Source organism: Urocitellus parryii, chromosome 7, assembly GCF_045843805.1.
Source record: "Urocitellus parryii isolate mUroPar1 chromosome 7, mUroPar1.hap1, whole genome shotgun sequence".
NCBI classification, from domain to species: domain Eukaryota; kingdom Metazoa; phylum Chordata; class Mammalia; order Rodentia; family Sciuridae; genus Urocitellus; species Urocitellus parryii.
The window spans coordinates 164441605-164459114 of record NC_135537.1 but is presented as its reverse complement, the minus strand read 5'-3'; the positions used below and the strand labels follow the sequence as shown (position 1 = coordinate 164459114).

The 17510-nt window shown below is 43.7% G+C and overlaps 1 protein-coding gene and 1 pseudogene across 5 annotated transcripts in view; one reads left to right on the top strand and one right to left on the bottom strand.

The window, feature by feature from the left end:
* Window positions 1-17442, top strand: part of Ezh1 (enhancer of zeste 1 polycomb repressive complex 2 subunit) — a 36068-nt gene extending 18626 nt beyond the window's left edge. For all 5 annotated transcript variants that reach the window (XM_026386800.2, XM_026386796.2, XM_026386799.2 and 2 more), the window contains 13 exons: window positions 367-530; window positions 890-981; window positions 5946-6126; window positions 6982-7178; window positions 8691-8782; window positions 9701-9741; window positions 10317-10442; window positions 11799-11977; window positions 12563-12658; window positions 13076-13157; window positions 14100-14180; window positions 14866-14950; window positions 15180-17442. In XM_026386800.2, coding sequence (XP_026242585.1) covers window positions 367-530; window positions 890-981; window positions 5946-6126; window positions 6982-7178; window positions 8691-8782; window positions 9701-9741; window positions 10317-10442; window positions 11799-11977; window positions 12563-12658; window positions 13076-13157; window positions 14100-14180; window positions 14866-14950; window positions 15180-15240 — 1477 coding nt within the window. In that variant the 3' untranslated portion in view covers window positions 15241-17442. The remainder of the gene's footprint in view (window positions 1-366; window positions 531-889; window positions 982-5945; window positions 6127-6981; window positions 7179-8690; window positions 8783-9700; window positions 9742-10316; window positions 10443-11798; window positions 11978-12562; window positions 12659-13075; window positions 13158-14099; window positions 14181-14865; window positions 14951-15179) is intronic.
* LOC113181570 (U5 spliceosomal RNA) lies at window positions 3394-3502 on the bottom strand (annotated as a pseudogene).
* Window positions 17443-17510: the final 68 nt, after the last annotated feature.

Here is a 17510-nt window from a genome sequence, read left to right as displayed (position 1 = left end):
CCACTGAGCCACAACCCCAACCCTCTTGCTTACTTAAATGCCCTCTTGATATATTAAAAATCACTATGCGGGCTTTTGAGTGAATCTGGGCAAGGAACTTTTACTCTGCCATTTTGGGGAGAGTTACTCCAGCACTATGCTGATCAAATCTTTCCCTCCTCTTACTTTTAGACATATGTCTGGCCCTGTGTAATTATAGTGGTGTACCCACTTAGTTATTCACCATCCCCTCATCCACGAGACCCATAAAACACACAGCCTCCCTTGGCAGACCAGAACTGAGTGACTGTTGATACCCAATCCACATTTTCTCGGTGGAGACATTCCCTTGGAGGAACTCAGAGTTCTCTCTTTTTTCTTAAATAGATATCGCGAACTAACAGAGATGTCAGACCCCAATGCACTTCCTCCTCAGTGCACACCCAACATCGATGGCCCCAATGCCAAGTCTGTGCAGCGGGAGCAATCTCTGCACTCCTTCCACACACTTTTTTGCCGACGCTGCTTTAAATACGACTGCTTCCTTCACCGTGAGTGCGGCTACTGTTTTACATCCTCTCCTCTTTCCCATCCCTGCCACCATTCCCTTCTTTCCGTTTGTTCTGGGTTTGTCATATGTATAAGTTCCCAGCCTCTGATCTGATGAAGGTTTCACAAAAGGACAGTTGTTTTCACTTGTTCAGTTTCGTCTGTCTGATAGAGACAGACGAATCAGCAACCTAATTTTCCCTCAACACCTCTTAACTTGGGAAGAATTGTGTTGATATAGAAAATGGCTAAATTTTGTGTACCTTGATAGGTACAGTTTATATCAAATTCCAACTCCCACAATAGCTCCCTAACTCAGGTTTGTTAGACCACTGGAAACATTATGGTTTTTCTTTTCCAGCTTTTCATGCCACTCCTAATGTATATAAACGCAAGAACAAAGAAATCAAGATTGAACCAGAACCATGTGGCGCAGACTGCTTCCTTTTGCTGGTAGGCTCTTAAGCTGTTCTGGCATTGTTGAGTCTGTTTAAAATCAGGCAGGAAATGGTCCTTAGGCTTTCTGTCTCTGGGAACACAAGCCAAGTGAGGCAGTACACAGCATTCCCAGGATCATAAAACATGGCTTCTGCTCTTTTTTTTTTTTTTTTTAAAGAGAGAGTGAGAGAGGAGAGAGAGAGAGAGAGAATTTTTAATATTTATTTTTTAGTTCTCGGCGGACACAACATCTTTGTTGGTATGTGGTGCTGAGGATCGAACCCGGGCCGCACGCATGCCAGGCGAGCGCGCTACCGCTTGAGCCACATCCCCAGCCCGGCTTCTGCTCTTAAGGAGCTCTCTGGAAACAGTTGTTCTGATAGAGTGAAATTTGAAAAACATTAAAGGCTTACTTGCTCTAAATATCTACTTAGATTTCAGAGTCTAAAATTTATTGTTAGAATTGAAACAAAGAAGTCTGGGTGTGAGGTCAGTATTAGAGCACTTGCCTAGAATAATCAAGGTACTGGGTTTGATCCCCAGCACCACAAATAAAACAGAACAAAAGAGTTAGAGCAAAGAGTAGGGAATGGTTGTATGCACTTTATTTTCTTTTCTGTCTTCCTTTATTTATTTTTAAAATATTTTTAGACACAATACCTTTATTTTATTTATTTATTTTTATGTGGTGCTGAGGATTGAACCGAGTACCTCACATGTGCAAGGCAAGTGCTCTACCTCTGAGTCACAACCCCAGCCCTTGGCCACATTTCTTGATGGGAGATGCAAGGTCTCCTTGGAGAAGGGCATGTGAGGTGGGAGGTATTGTTACAGCCATCTGTGGAAAGCACAGTTTACCTAGCATGATTGTTTATAGTCTGTCTGTCCTCTCCCTGGATCCCACTAGAATACAGGAGGAATTCATAAGGGCAGACATCTCTGTCCTGCCCATTGATCTATCCCGAATTTCTAACATTAGTGTCTGGCATGTAAGAGCTGCTCAACAAATATTTATTGAGTGAACTAATAAATGAAGAGAAACAGAAATGAATGGAACTTAACTATACTTTTGATCCTCCTGATTCAGCCTCCCAAGTAGCTGGGATTACAGGTGTGTCCCACTGTGCCCAGATTGGAATATTTTTATTTATTTTATTTTATTTTGTATTTTTGGAATTTTAAAAAATGTAACACAAAGGAAAGAAAGTCTAGCTCTGTGGTTTGTAGGGTATGTGGAATCTGCACTGGTGGGTTGACCTAGGACTGCTCTCTCCATCTGTAATCCCAGCAGTTCAGGAGGGGTCTGGATGTCGGACAGAGGGGACTGTTACACTATCTTTCTACTTTTTTTTTTTCAGTTGTAGATGGATACAATACCTTTGTTTTATTTATTTATTTTTTATGTGGCATTGAGGATCGAACCCAGTGCCTCACACGTGCTAGGCAAGCGCTCCTCTACTGCACTACACCACTGTGCTACAACCCCAGCCCCTTCTGTCTTCCTTTAAATGCATGTAACCATAGAGGGAAGAACACATGAAGGCACTGATGTCTTACTGTATCAACCAGATGGACCCTCTGTGATAGACAGACTTTATGTGACTGTGTAAATTGTCCTGCTTATCTGGGGGAAGGCAGTATACTGAAAACCAGAAGAAAATAGATCAGTTGAATTTTCTTAAGTTTTTGACTTTCTACACAATAGGTTGAACTAGGTACTATTTGTTATTTATCAGAAAAATACACCATACGTGTAATATCAAAAGAATAAATCAATTTTATCTTATTTATTTTTTTCCCTAATATGTATTGACTCCTTTCTATGTGCAAAGTACCATGCTAAGCCCCTAACATACATTTGTCTTACTTTTAACCTTACAACAGTTCTCTGAGGTGGAAGGGACTATGGATTATAGAAGTTACATATTATGCCCAGAGTTTGTTAGTAAGTCAATCATGTGGCAGCAATAAGACTCAAGCCCTGGTCTGACTCACACTCCATCCTTTTTAAATTACTCCATGCTTTTTTTTCTATTTTTATGTGGTGGTAAGGATCAAACCCAGTGCCTCACACGTGCTAGGCAAGTGCTCGACCACTGAGCTACAGCCTCAGCCCCACTCCATGCTTTTTTTATTATACTATGTTACATGAACTTGCCAACATTTATGTAACCTGAAAGGGCATTGTCCTTCTCTCAGTTGTCACTCTGGAAACCTGTACATGTATTATAAAGATGTTACAGTAGCCAGAGTGTATGTACGTGCGTATGTGTGTTATGTGTATAACTTACAGATATACATAATATGCACAGCTTTTCTTTTATTACTTTTTAGATATGAGTACATATTTAAATATAGTGCAGCACTAGTTTTCCTCAGCTTGTGTTTTTTCTGAAGAATAATGTCTTTAATTACAACAAGATGACTAGCCATGCCAGAGCAATGCCTCCAAAAATTAGCTAGAAACTGAGTTGCTCCTCTCCACAGAAATCTTTAGTAAAAAGCAAAGATTTATTCAGTGAAGAGAAACCAGAGAATTTCCCAACTTTTATAGCACTTTTTTTAAATTAAATAACTTAATTATTCTAATTTGTTATACAAGATGGCAGAATGCAATTCATTTCATATTACACATACAGAGCCCAATTTTCAAGGCACTGATTGTACACAAAGTATTTTCACACCATTCGTGTCTTATACATGTACTTAGGATAATGAAGTCTAACTCATTCCACCATCATTCCTACCCCCTTGTCCCCCCCTTCCCCTCCCTCCCCTTTGCCCTATGTAAAGTTCCTCCATTTCTCCCATGCTCCCCGCCCCATCACCATTATGAGTCAGCATCCTCATATCAAAGAAAACATTCAGCCTTTGGTTTTTTGGGATTGGCTTACTTCACTTAGCATTATATTCTCCAACTCCATCCATTTAACTGCAAATGCCATGATTTTATTCTCTTTTAATGCTGAGTAGTGTTCCATTGTGTATATACACCAGTTTCCCCATCCATTCATCTACTGATGGACATCTGGGTTGGTTCCACAATTTAGCTATTGTGAATTGTGCTGCTATAAACATTGATGTGGCTGTGTTCCTCTAATATGCTGTTTTTAAGTCCTTTGGGTATAAACCACGGAGTGGGATAGCTGGGTCAAATGGTGGTTCCATTCCAAGTTTTCTTAGGCATCTCCATACTGCTTTCCAGATTGGCTGCACCAATTTGTAGTCTCACCAGCAATAGCATTTTCAATAGTACAAAGAAGTCGAAAGATGTCTTCTTCCTTTATTTGAGATATGTTTTCCATATTTACCTTATTTATATATTTGGGGTTTTATTTTGTTTTGTTTTTGTTTGGAGGTGGTGATACTGGGGGGAACCCAGGGCCTTGTACATGGTTGGCATGTGCTCTGCCACTGAGCTACACCCCCAGCCCCATCCATTTATTTGTGTTTGTGTACTTTTGCTGAATCATTTGAAAACAATATTGTGATGTTTCTTTGTTAAATATTTCCAAATGCATCTCCTAAAAATAAAGACATTCTCTTACATAATCATGCTATTACAGTTAAGATTAGTAAGAATTTTATAATATCAACTATTATGCAGTCTATTTTCATTTTTTCAACTATTGCTGTTTGGGTTTTTATTTTCAAACTAGAACATCACATATAGTTATTATGTATTTCTAGTGTTGTTTTTTGTTATTGTTTTGTTTTTTTGATACCAGGGATTGAACCCAGGGACGCTTAACCACTGAGTAACATCCCCAGGCCTTTTTATTTTTTTATTTTGAGACAGGGTCTCGCTAAGTTGCTGAGGCTGGCCTCAAACTTGTGATCCTCCTGCCTCAGCCTCCTGAGTTGCTGGGATTACAGGTATGTGCCACCCTGCCCGGCTGTATTTTTGTTCTTGATCTCAAATAATTCCACCACTTTTTTTTTTCTTTTTGAAAGTTTCAGTTTGATTGTCTTGTAGGATGACTCACATTCTAGATTTGTCTGTTATTTTCTCAGAGTGTGACTTAACTGTTCCTCTGAAGGCTTGATTTTATTTGTTTAACCATTTTGATAAAAAAATACTTTATAAATGGGGGCTGGGGATGTAACTCATATGTGAGGCCCTGGAGGCCCTGGGTTCAATCCCCAGTGCCATAAAAATAATAATAATAATAATAATAATTCTGAGCATTTCAAATTGTAGCATAGATATGTGCTATCTGATTCAACCAATCTCAAAATATCTTTCTTTGAATTTCCTTTAGGACCTACATATATTATTCCAAATATCCTTCGTGATGATTAACCTTTATCCTTTACAACTGTGTTTAGTTTTTAGAAAAAACTAGAAGTCTTTGGAAAACAAACCTAATTAGAAATGATCAAGCTGAATTATTTGGTCTAAAAAAAAGCATAATGAAGAGTAGTGGAACAGTATTATGAATTTCAATGCAGCTTAGGGGCTTTCAAAATTAAGTAGTAATAGTGTACAACTTGAAGGATTACACATTTATTATTGAAACAGAAGCAGTGTGTAGATTGTAAATAGCAGTGGCATGGTACCTACTCTGACTCTTGTACCTACTTTGGAGCAATAATCTGTATATTTTCAAGCAGGTATCTTTTCCTCTCTGAACCTCATTTCCTCATCAGGAGAATGTGATCTCAAATTCCAAACATGTGAATTAATTTCAGATATAACTTTCTGGAAAGTTGAAGATGCATAGATACATAGGTTACATCTTTTTTTAAGATTATAGGACAACCCTTTTGTGAAAAGGCTTAAGTTTGTAAGTCTTAAAATGTTTGTTAAGCCGCTAGCTGTCCCTTTATAATATGATCACACTTATATGGTACAGATGAAGAAAAGGACAGTAACATTGCGTAGATGTTGATGGAGATAAAGGTTTATATAATGGATGGCATCAATATAGTGAATCTGGGCCTGTTCCTATTTCATACCTGTAATGCATCCGCTACAGGAAGGAGCAAAAGAGTATGCGATGCTCCATAATCCTCGCTCCAAGTGCTCTGGGCGTCGGCGGCGAAGGCACCATGTGGTCAGTGCTTCCTGCTCCAACACTTCAGCCTCAGCTGTGGCTGAGACTAAAGAAGGGGACAGTGACAGGGACACAGGCAATGACTGGGCCTCCAGTTCATCAGGTACAGTGAAAAAAAATGAAGATTTTTTTCTTTACATTGCAATGACTCTGGTAAACCCAGGATTACTGCCTGAATTTTTTTTTTTTTTTTTGGAGGGAGATTGGCACTAGTGATTGAACCCAAGGAATGAACCACATCCCCAATCTGTTTTTTGTTTTTGTTTTAGTTTTAGTTTTTTTTTCTTTTTCTTTTTTTCCTTTTCTTTTCTTTTTAATAATTATTTTTTTATTTGTAGTTGGACACAATACCTTTATTTTATTCATTTTTATATGGTCCTGAGGATCGAACCCAGGGTCTCACACATGCTAGGCGATCACTCTACCATTGAGCCACAAGCCCAGCCCATCCCCAACCTGTTTTATATTTTTATTTTTGAGACAGGGTCTCACTAAGTTGCCAAGGCTGGCAACTTAGACTCAAAAAAGAGACTCTTCAGCCCCAGTCCACTCCACAGGCTCTGAGGCTGGCTTTGAATTTGTGGTACTCATGCCTCAGCCTCTGGAATGGCTAGAATTACACATACATGTCACCATACTTGGCCACTGCCTTCCTCTTAAAACTTCTTTGAGGTTTTGTGTTTTGGTTTGTATTTGGTGCTGGGAATCAAAGCCGGGGTCTGGCATGTGCCAGGCAAGCACTTCACCACTGAGCTATGTCCCAACCCTGACTCTTAATATCTCTACTTTTTAAAAATTGTTAATTATCTCCATAGTATACCAGAAAGCAGTGGAGATGGGGAATATTTTCATCCTTAACATTTCTGCCTTTTAAAGTACAACAAAGTACTTCTGAGTTTGTGACAAGTTTCTAATGACAACTGCATTCCACTTCTGTTTCTCTTTCTTCCTTGCTTAGAGGCTAACTCTCGCTGTCAGACCCCCACAAAACAGAAGGCCAGTCCAGCCCCACCTCAGCTCTGTGTAGTGGAAGCCCCCTCGGAGCCTGTGGAGTGGACTGGGGCTGAAGAGTCTCTTTTTCGAGTCTTCCATGGTACCTACTTCAACAACTTCTGTTCAATAGCCAGGCTTCTGGGGACGAAGACATGCAAGCAGGTACCGCCTGAGAGTAGCAGAACAAATATGGGTCCTCCTTTCATCCATTGCTTTGTTGTTTTTTTGCCACCTGATATCACGTGTCTGGAGAGAAATTGTCTTAGGTTCAGTCTCTTGTGAGCCAATGCTTCTGGGTCATGAAGTAGGTTCCCAAATTTGGGTCCTTCTGTAAATACCAGGCCTAACAATGCTTAGGGATCTATTCTCCTCTTTGCCAAATTCTTCTTTCTATGTCTAGCCACTATGTAAATCTTCTGGGTGGTCTGACTTCCTTTAAGCTGCTTTTAGTGATTCCCAACCACCTTTCTAAACATGTACCCCATACCCAGAGGGAACTTCTGGTCTTCTGTGTGTGTTCTTAGCAGCACATTTCGGCTGCTAGGAACTCCACTGCCATTCCCTCCCTCCCCTCATCCTTTATTCTCCAGATTTTTAAATTACCAGCTCCAATAACTGGGCCTTGACCTCAGCCTTCTCACTCATGCCATCATTGGAAAGGCAGTTGTTACAGCCACTAATGCACTGAAAGCAGGAAAAGACTGTGGTGAGAAGACAGTGAAGAATAGAGACGGGAGTCAGGTGTTCAGACCAGTCTTTCAAGCAGTGCTGGATCTCTGTTCACATGGCTCCCTAACTTCTGGAGGTGTCTTGTGGTCTCTTCTTCACACCTCTTTTAGTTAGAACAGTTAACATAATCATGGGTTTAAGTACCCTGTTGTTTTCATTTTGGAGCTCATCCCTATTTCCTTCAGGCAAAAAAATTTTGTGTATATTTTTTTTTAAAGAGAGAGAGAGAGAGAGAATTTTTAATATTTATTTTTTAGTTCTCGGCGGACACAACATCTTTGTTGGTATGTGGTGCTGAGGATCGAACCCGGGCCGCACGCATGCCAGGCGAGCGCGCTACCGCTTGAGCCACATCCCCAGCCCAAATTTTGTGTATTTTATGGACAATATTTACAGTTTCGCAGAATCCCATGTAGCCAAGAAAAAGAAGAAGAAAAAAGCTAAAAATGAGTGATATCAGGGAGAAAGGTTAAAGGAGAACCATCCTTCCTCAGACACTGCCCTGCTGAAATAGTCAAGGCTCTGGCATCTTTCTGCCAACAGAGGGAGCTAGTGTTAAGCCCAGTCCAAGGGCACCCATCAGGCCTTACACTCAGTTACACAATGCACACAGGCAGCTGTCCTTCCTTTCCTAAAAGAGGTAGACATGCATGGTAAGGAGCATGGTGGCTTGGTGGAAAGAATGGGGATGAAAGCTGTTGATCATGGAAGGCATTACTGTGCTCAGTCTATCTCCCTTCCTGAGTTAGGGTGAGTCGTATAGAGTTAACTTCAGAGCCAGGACCCCACATCCAATGGGACTCTTGTCTATCCCTGACTGAAAAGATGCCTAATCATCTGTCTGTAAATTCTCGAGAACTCTCACAAGCCCAACATGTTACTGAACACTTACCTGACCACCTAGCTCCAAAAGGTGTAACGAGCCCTGCCGGATTTCTCTTCCAGGTCTTTCAGTTTGCAGTGAAAGAATCGCTTATCCTGAAGCTTCCAACAGATGAGCTCATGAACCCCTCACAGAAGAAGAAAAGAAAGCACAGGCAAGGGTTGGACGAAGAACCTTTTATGGGAAGGCTGTTCTGTGTGCTCTGACCTCCCATTGGGCTTCCCACCTGCCTCCCTCTAGGCCACTGAACAGGGCTGAGTGAGCCCATCTGCTCACCATCACATGGCTGAGGGCCAGAATTCTCAGTGCCACCTGAGTGCCTGTGCCTGGGATGGGTCCTGTCCCCTGCCCCTACATGCTGCAGACTGGACCTGAGATAGCTCTCTGGTTTTCCATTTAAACTTCTGGCCAATAGGCCCATGGCTTTACCCTGAGGCCATTTCTCCTTGTTGGGCCATTAGTTACCACCTTCCTTATTTCTCAATTCTGATCAGAGTTTATTCCTTTTCTTTGTTTTTAGCACATGTTGTTTATCTAATAATACTGTCATGCAGACAATCTTTATTTAGGGTAGAAATTTGTTTTTGTTTTATTCAGCATTCTACCTAGCTCAGTAACCTAACAACTATCACTGAAAGAAGGAGCTGATGCCAGTTCTAGATACTGAAGCCCCTGTGACTCCTCCCTTTCCATTCCTTCACTCAAGAGAAGATTCCTGAAAGGCTTTTTCACCTCTTGTCTTAGAACTCCCCTACATCTCCTCTTCCACAAAGCAAGGGAAAGAGAAAGTGGAGAGAGAGGAACAGTAACATTATAATAGATATATACACTTGAGTTTTTGTTTTTTTCTTTTATAAGTTTGTTTGGGAGAGATTTAAGTCTTGCAGCATAGTCCAGCTGGATTTAAGATGGGTCCTAGCTTCTGTGTACCAATATAGAGGGCCTCCTGTTAAGGGATTTTGGAAGGATATTCCACAATTATCAGAGCCCTTTAGAGCAGGTCACTCGGTCATTTGCCTGCAACAGCAGAGCTCCCAAGATCTGTGACCCAGAACCATCTCTTCTCTTTCAGGTTGTGGGCCGCACACTGCAGGAAAATTCAGCTGAAGAAAGGTAAGTTCCAGGCTGGAGGCATAGCTCAATGGTAGATAGAACACATGCTTAGCATGGAGAAGCCCTGGGTTCCATCCCCAGCATTGGGGGAGGGGGTGAGAAATGTTAGTTCCCCTGGGCGGTCTTCAGCAGTTCAGCCTGTGGCCATCACTCTGCCCCACCTACAGCTGCACTTGTTGACCCTGGCTGCTTCCGCAGATTGCAGATTTCTGTGCAGAGCTAAGAACAGCTGAGCTTCTTACTGCAGCTAAGCAGACCTTTTATGAAGTACAGTTAAAGGCCTTGTGGTCTCTGAGTTTCCTAGAGTGACATTTGCCAGGTTCCAGTCCTTTTTTAATGTTCAGAGTAGCTGCCCTGCTATCTTAGACCATCTCCACACCCTGCCCACAAAACAGGTCACCCCGCTATAGCTCGTGCACTATGGTCATCTGTATTATCTTTCCACTCCAGGTGCTGTGTGTGTGTGTGCAAGGTGATGGTTGAAACAAACCTGCTTTGACTCAGGGCAGTGGGAGGGGAGGGCAGCAAGGGAACCGAGTCACAGGAGAGTCCTGTTTGATTCTTCTCTTTTCTAGATAACTCTTCCACACAAGTATACAACTATCAGCCCTGCGACCACCCAGATCGTCCCTGTGACAGCACTTGCCCCTGCATCATGACTCAGAATTTCTGTGAGAAGTTCTGCCAGTGCAACCCAGACTGTAAGAGCACTGTGCTTTCTGTTAGAGTCCACCAGAATGGCTGGCTTCAGAGTGCCCAGGATCCCTTCCTCTTCCACCCTTTGCTGCCTTCTGGAATTCCCTTTGCTGTGCCTTAGACATTCTAGAGGGAAAGTAAGATGCTAGAGATCTGGAAAAGGATTTTTTTTTAAGAGATAGGGACTTGGGGCTAGGAATATAGCTTAGTGGTATAGTACTTGCCTGGCACTTGCAAAGCCCTGGGTTTCATCCCTAGCACCCACCTCTTTGAAAAGAGAGACAGGTTTCGTTATATTGTTCAGGCTGGTGAAGAACTCCAAGAGTCAAGCAACCCTCCTGCCTCAGCTTCCCAAGTAGTTGGGACTACAGGCCATACCATTGTTCCTACCTGAGAAGGCTATTTTGAAAAGCCCTTAGGATCTTGATTCCAAAAGCAGCAAATAGGAAGAGGAATGCCATCCCAACTTTCCCTTCCAAGAGAGAAGTAAAAAAGGAATCTTTTTCCTCAAGGTTCAGCAAAACAGTCTCTTTTTAAAAATATTGTCTTTAAAATGTTTTATCCAGGGGCTGTGGTACATGCGTATAATCCCAGCATTTGGGAAGCTGAGACAGAAAGATCTCTTGAGCCCAGGAGTTCGAGGTCTGCCTGGACAAATAGCAAGACCTTGTCTGAAAAAAAAAAATTTTTATTAAAAAATTTATAGGTCACAATTCTATCTATGTCTATTTTCATTTACTAGCTGGAGTTTTAATATCATGTAGGAGATACAGGCCTGGACATCAGCAAAGGCTAAAAGTGGTTCTTTCACGTCTTATCCTGCCATGCCCTTGCTTAGGTGGGGCTGAGCAGTTGGTAGCAGCCCCTAACTTGCAGAAGGGCTTGCCCCCAGGCAGTTGTGCTATAACTATTTCCTAACAAAGAGAAGATACTGATCTAGCCACAGCAGAAAGATGTTGATGCTGGGGAGGGCTGTGGGTGGAGGAGGATGGTGTAGAACGGATGCATTCTGTTCTCAAAATGATGCTTGTTTTGATGATGAGAATTTACCAGTGAAAAGAACTGATTTCATTTTCTCTGAGTTCTCTTCACCTTCCTTCCAAATTCTGCCTTCAGGGATGGGGGTAGGGATAGGGTGGGGACCACTGTTGGAAGATACTTCTCAGTGGTTACACCTGCTTTTTTTGACTCTCAGGCTTTAGTGTTGGGAGGCACTTTGTTTTCTAAGGAAAATACTCCAGTGTATGATCACAGGGAAGGAACCTTCTGTCCTGTTTCACCAAACACTCTTGAACACATGTGCTTCTCTGCTGTCCCTGAGTTCAACCAATGCTCCAACATTGACCTGCTCTTCTCTCTAGGTCAGAATCGTTTCCCAGGCTGTCGCTGTAAGACCCAGTGCAATACCAAGCAGTGTCCTTGCTATCTGGCAGTTCGAGAGTGTGATCCTGACCTGTGCCTCACCTGTGGGGCCTCAGAGCACTGGGACTGCAAGGTGGTCTCCTGCAAGAACTGCAGCATCCAGCGTGGCCTCAAGAAGGTGAGGCCTTTTTGCAGATCGAGATAATTGAGTAGGAGAGACACAACAGTCTTAGACTTTCTCTTTCCCTAACTCCTTAGAGAGTGCTTGATAAGTCCTAATGGACACACATTGCCAAATTAATAAAGTTTCTGTTCTAATAAAGAGTCAGAAAAGTGACCCCTCAAACAAAGGCAAATGTGTCATTAATGTTGTCCTTTTTTTTTTCTTTTTCTTTTTTCCTTTTGTGGTACTGGGGATCAAACCCAGGACCCTGCACATGCTAGGCAAATGGTCTAATGCTAAGCTATGTCCCTAGCCCTCATGTTATCCATTTTGACTTCCCATGAATCGGTGAATACCCATGGACTCAAGCCCAGGAGATCCCCAGGAGAGAGGAAGATGAGTCCTGTTTCCTTCCACCACCTCTCCTCCTTACTTCTCCCCCACCAGAACAGAATAGCTTGGACCATTTTTCTGTTCTCAGATCCTCTTCACGGTTGCTAGTTCTTTCCACTGGCCCTCATAACACACGTGCACATTCAGCATGCTCATCTACTTGCTCACACATGCCCTGTCATCTGAGTTTTGACTCCCTCTCCTCAGCATCTGCTGCTGGCTCCCTCTGATGTGGCCGGATGGGGCACCTTCATTAAGGAGTCTGTGCAGAAGAACGAATTCATTTCTGAATATTGCGGTGAGGTGAGTGCTATGGGTTTGGCCCACGTCCTTGCTGGGGAGATGCTGATGAGAAACTCTGATTTTCTGTGGGCCAACCTTCTGTGAATTCATCTCTAAATAACTCAGCCGAGTTCTCATGTGGCCTCTCGGGGGATCCCACAGAACTGTTTGCAGTCCTGAAACAAACCACTGTTCTTCAGTTTTTTGTCATCTCAGGCCACATGAGGGAGTAGGGGCAGAGAAGGGCTTTCTTTGGCCTGAATGCTGTTCAGCCTGAGTGGCAGTGGGAACAACATGGCCTGGGTACCCTGTCCTACAATTCTCATGATCCTTGGCACCTATAGGTGACACTGCCTTTTCTCAGCCCTTTCTGAGGGCAGGGTACCATGCCTGAGCAGACAGCCTGACACCCTATTTGTTTCTTTTCTGTTTGTCCAGCTTATCTCTCAGGATGAGGCTGATCGACGAGGGAAAGTCTATGACAAATACATGTCCAGCTTCCTCTTCAACCTCAACAATGGTATACTACTTGGTATCTTTTTTGTCCTCCCAAGGTGGTTTTATGCAGGTCTTTCTTTTGGAGGAGGGCATTAGGTATTGAACCCAGAGGTGCTTTACCACTGAGCTGCATTCCCAGACCTTTTTTTTTTTTTTTCCCCAGACCTTTTTATTTTTTATTTTAAGACAGGGTCTCACTAATTTGCTAGGTTGCTGAGGCTGGCCTCAACCTTGCAATCCTTCGGTCTCAGCCTTCTGAGCCACTGGGATTACAGGTGTGTTCCATTATGCCTGGCTTCTGCAAGTCTTCCTACCAAGTTGTCTGTGCTGTAGTCCAAGTTCAGATCACCTCCAACAGATGCAATAGAGCCTGGTCAAACTCAAGAGACCCTGCAGGCTATGGTTCACTTGATTTGGGAGGATCTCCATTTTGGGGTTCTTTGGAATAGGAACATTGAGCACTCACACCTCCGAAACCTCCCTACCCACCATGGCACTATGGCATATACCTGTAATCCCAGCTTCATAGGAGGCTGAGGCAGGAGGATCACAAGTTGAGGCTAGCCTGGGCAACTTAGTAAGGTCTGTCTCAAAATTTAAAAAGAGCTGGGGATATAGTTCAGTGATTTCCTAGCATGTACAAGGCCCTGGGTTTAATCCCAGTACCAAAAGACCAAAAACAAAACAACAACAACAACAAAAAAAAAACTTCCCTACCAAATAGATGGATGAGAAGACATTAGTAATTCAAACCAAGATGGGGAACCTAAAGAGAGAGTGCCCACATGAAGCAGAATTTTCAGATTTTGGTGCTTTACACATATCCTATTACCACACCAGGCTTCAAATTTCTGTTGCACTAAATTGTTTCTGTTACCAGTTAGTTAACTGATTTTAAATTCAGGCTAAAGAAGTATGGAGTTTCCTGGTGCCCTCAAGGTCTTCTTTGATTTATATCATACAGATTTTGTAGTGGATGCAACCCGGAAAGGAAACAAAATTCGATTTGCAAACCATTCGGTGAACCCCAACTGCTATGCTAAAGGTGAGTCCTCAGTGACCTTGGAGGTGGGGTCAGGGTGGACACTTTGTTTACTATGATTTATATTTATGTTCAGTAGTCATAGCTACTTTTTGGTCTAAAGATAATCATGATTAATATCTGGTATCATTTTAGGTCCCCTTCTCTCTCCTCTTCCTTCCTCCCTTCCTCTGCCTCATCTTCTCCCTCCCTCTGTCCCATCTTCTCCCTTTCTGTATTATAATCTTTTTACACTGACTATAAAAAACACTTCCCACAAACGTGATTTATAGGTAATTCTTATGAAGGCCTGGTTCATCCCCAGGGCTAAAAAAAAAAGGCTGAGTACAGTGGTACACATCTGTAATCCCAGCCACTTGGGAGGCCAAGGCAGGAGGATCACAAGTTCAAAGCCAGCCTCAGCAAGTTAGTGAGACCCTGTCACTAAATAAAAAATAAAAAGGATTGGGATGTGGCTCAGTAGTTGAGAACTGGGTTCAATCTCTGGAACTAAAAACAAAGGTAATTCTTTCCATGTATCACTAGCCAGAATAATAGCTCCAAAAGCATAGAGAATGAACTACTTTCATTGACTACTTGTTAATTCCATTTGATTCCACTGAGAATGTAGAGAAAATTAACCCAGAATCCTCCTGAATATTTACTTGCATTGATTAGAAACCTAGCCTTGGGTTTCTCCTATTTGCAGTGGTCATGGTGAATGGAGATCATCGGATTGGGATCTTTGCCAAGAGGGCAATTCAGGCTGGTGAAGAGCTCTTCTTTGATTATAGGTAAGAAGGTCAGCAGTGATCCTTGGGAGATGGCCCTGGAGGCAGAAGAGGTGGCTGTGGGAATTGATTTGGGGGGCTTACTATGGGTACAACAGATGAAGGAGAGGGTCTGAACACCTCAGAAAAATATTGTTGAAAACTGCTATTAGGAAGCAGGAGGGGAAGTGAAACGGGAGGGGACCCCATCTTATAAATCATTTTTTCTTTTCTCCTTTCTACTCTGGGACAGGTACAGTCAAGCAGATGCCCTCAAGTACGTGGGGATAGAGAGGGAGACCGACGTCCTTTAGCCTTGCTGGCGCTGTGGTAGCAGCACTGTCTTTGCTTTCATGCACACACCACTGCTGCTTGAGTTCCTGCACTGTGTGTCTTCCACGCCGAGAAACCCCACCCACTCCCTCTGTAGCGAGGCCTCAGCTGTGTCCCACAGGCACAAAACCATCTCAGTGAGACGGGAGCCAGGCAGCTAGGGCTTGGTCTCCTAGGAGAGAGTTGCAGAAGTGGGAGGCTGCTTCTCAGGCCTCAAAGGAGGGCACGGGCCAGGGCAAATGACTGCTTGATTTTTCCTCAGCTTCCCAAGCTGCAGGCCTCAGGAATCAACTTAGGCAGTTCTGAACAGGCTCTGTCTTTTAGCTTTCCCAGCCAATGGTCCTTATGAAATTGGGTGCCAGGCATAGCTGAGTGAAATCTGGTCTCTGGAGCCTACAAGTGCTCTGGGTTAGAGGTGAGCCTGGCAGGCAGCACACACTGAATTCAGAGGGAGATGGGTCACTTTCCTACCTCTTTCCTCTGGCAGGGTCCAAACCAAAAGGGTGTGGGTTCTAAGCACAGGGATTCAAGGCTAGAAGAGGGAAAGCTAAGTGCCACCCTCCCATGGTCAAGGGGAGAGCCAGCTTGATGACAGCAGTTAAATTGCCAAGTGTGGTCCAACAGACTTTGAGAAAGCCTTCCTTGTATACTCTGGAGGTGAATGGGTAACTGTTTTCAGATTCCTGGGAGCAGGTGCCAGTATTCCTTCCAGAATTCTAGCTCAGCAACTGCAGGCAGGCATTGTGCTGCTACTGACCAAACGTGGGAGGCATGTCTGGCAAGAGAGAGCACTCTGGTCTGCTGGATCTGTAGTTCTTTTTAGGCCTCTGTGTTCAGAGAGGCCAGAGTTGCTTGTCTCCTCAGGGTAGAGGGGCCCAAGTAGATAGACTAGAGGGAAAGGTTGTTGGTGTGATTTACTTCCTGTCTGTGGCACCTGCTGTTTAGAAAAGTGGGCTGGCAGTATGTGTTTGCGGGTGGGTGAGGGGCACAATTGCACATGTAGGATGGCAGCACAGAGCAGGGCAGACTGGCAGAGGGTATTGCAGTGTTGAGAAGAAGCAGGCAGACCACCTGTCCCAGTCTATGGTGTCATTCTCTCTGGGATTCATGCAGAGCAAAGCACTTTATTTCTTTAGAAGTTCTGTAGATTGGGGTGGAGTTTAAGCCAAGGCCTCTGGAGTCCATGCCCAAATCCCACTTCTCAAGAGAGAGGAAGAAAGGGGTAGAAGAATCTCCAGTCTGTCTTATTTTTTAGGAGAGGCAGGAGGAGCTGACGTGGCACAGAAAATTTATTAAACTGGAGCTAGCAAGAACTGCCCCATGTCTGTGGCTGGCGTGTTGAGCTGGCTGAGCTTTGTGCTGGGTAGAAAGGACTCAGGTGGGCAGGTACAGACTGGCCTAGGGAGTGTTGGGATGGGGAGCGGGCATCCCCTCTTCTTCCTGGGGAATCCAAGCCACTCTTCCCTGTGTGTGCTGCCCACTACCTTACTCCCATCCCAGTAGTTGTCCCGTGGAAGAAGTGGGGCTGTCTCTGGCCAAATTGCCTCTTAGGGATTTGTGTAGAATGTGCATACATACACACACACACACACACACACACACACACTCACTCACACTTACATAATCTCACCGCAATGGTGGGCACTGCACTCAGCACACACCCAGCCAGCTCCCAACGGCAGCCTCTCCCGCCTGGTTGGGGCAGCCCTCACCATGATTCCGAAGTGTACACCTGCTGTGGTTTGTTGTAGTCATTGTATCGGGGATACCCTCAAGCTGAATTACTCATTATTGGGGAAAACCAGAGACATATAAAGAAGGAGTCAGGTCTGTTTGAAATGTCAGGGGCTGGTGGTAAGGAATAGGTGACAAAAATTTATTTCCAGACTTTGAGTTAGACTGACCCCCACCTTTCCCTCAGCAAGCAGAAGCACTGGTCAATCCCCTTCTTCCCCAGCTGCAGACCACTAATACTTATATTCCTCCAGCATTCCCATCCTTTGTCCCTGCTGTCCCCTACCTTTAATGACGGGTCTCAGCTTCTCCCCCCCCCACACCTAAGAATTGACTGTGCAAGGTGATGGGACTTGGGGGAAGGCTGGTGTACATGTGGCTTTATTGCCAGTGAATTTCACGCACTTTAAAGTCCTGTGGCTTGTGACCTCTTATCTAATAAAGTGTTAGTACCATGTTGGCAAGTTGTATAGTGTGTTCTTTTTGACTTGGAAGGACCCAGGGATGGTGGGCTTCA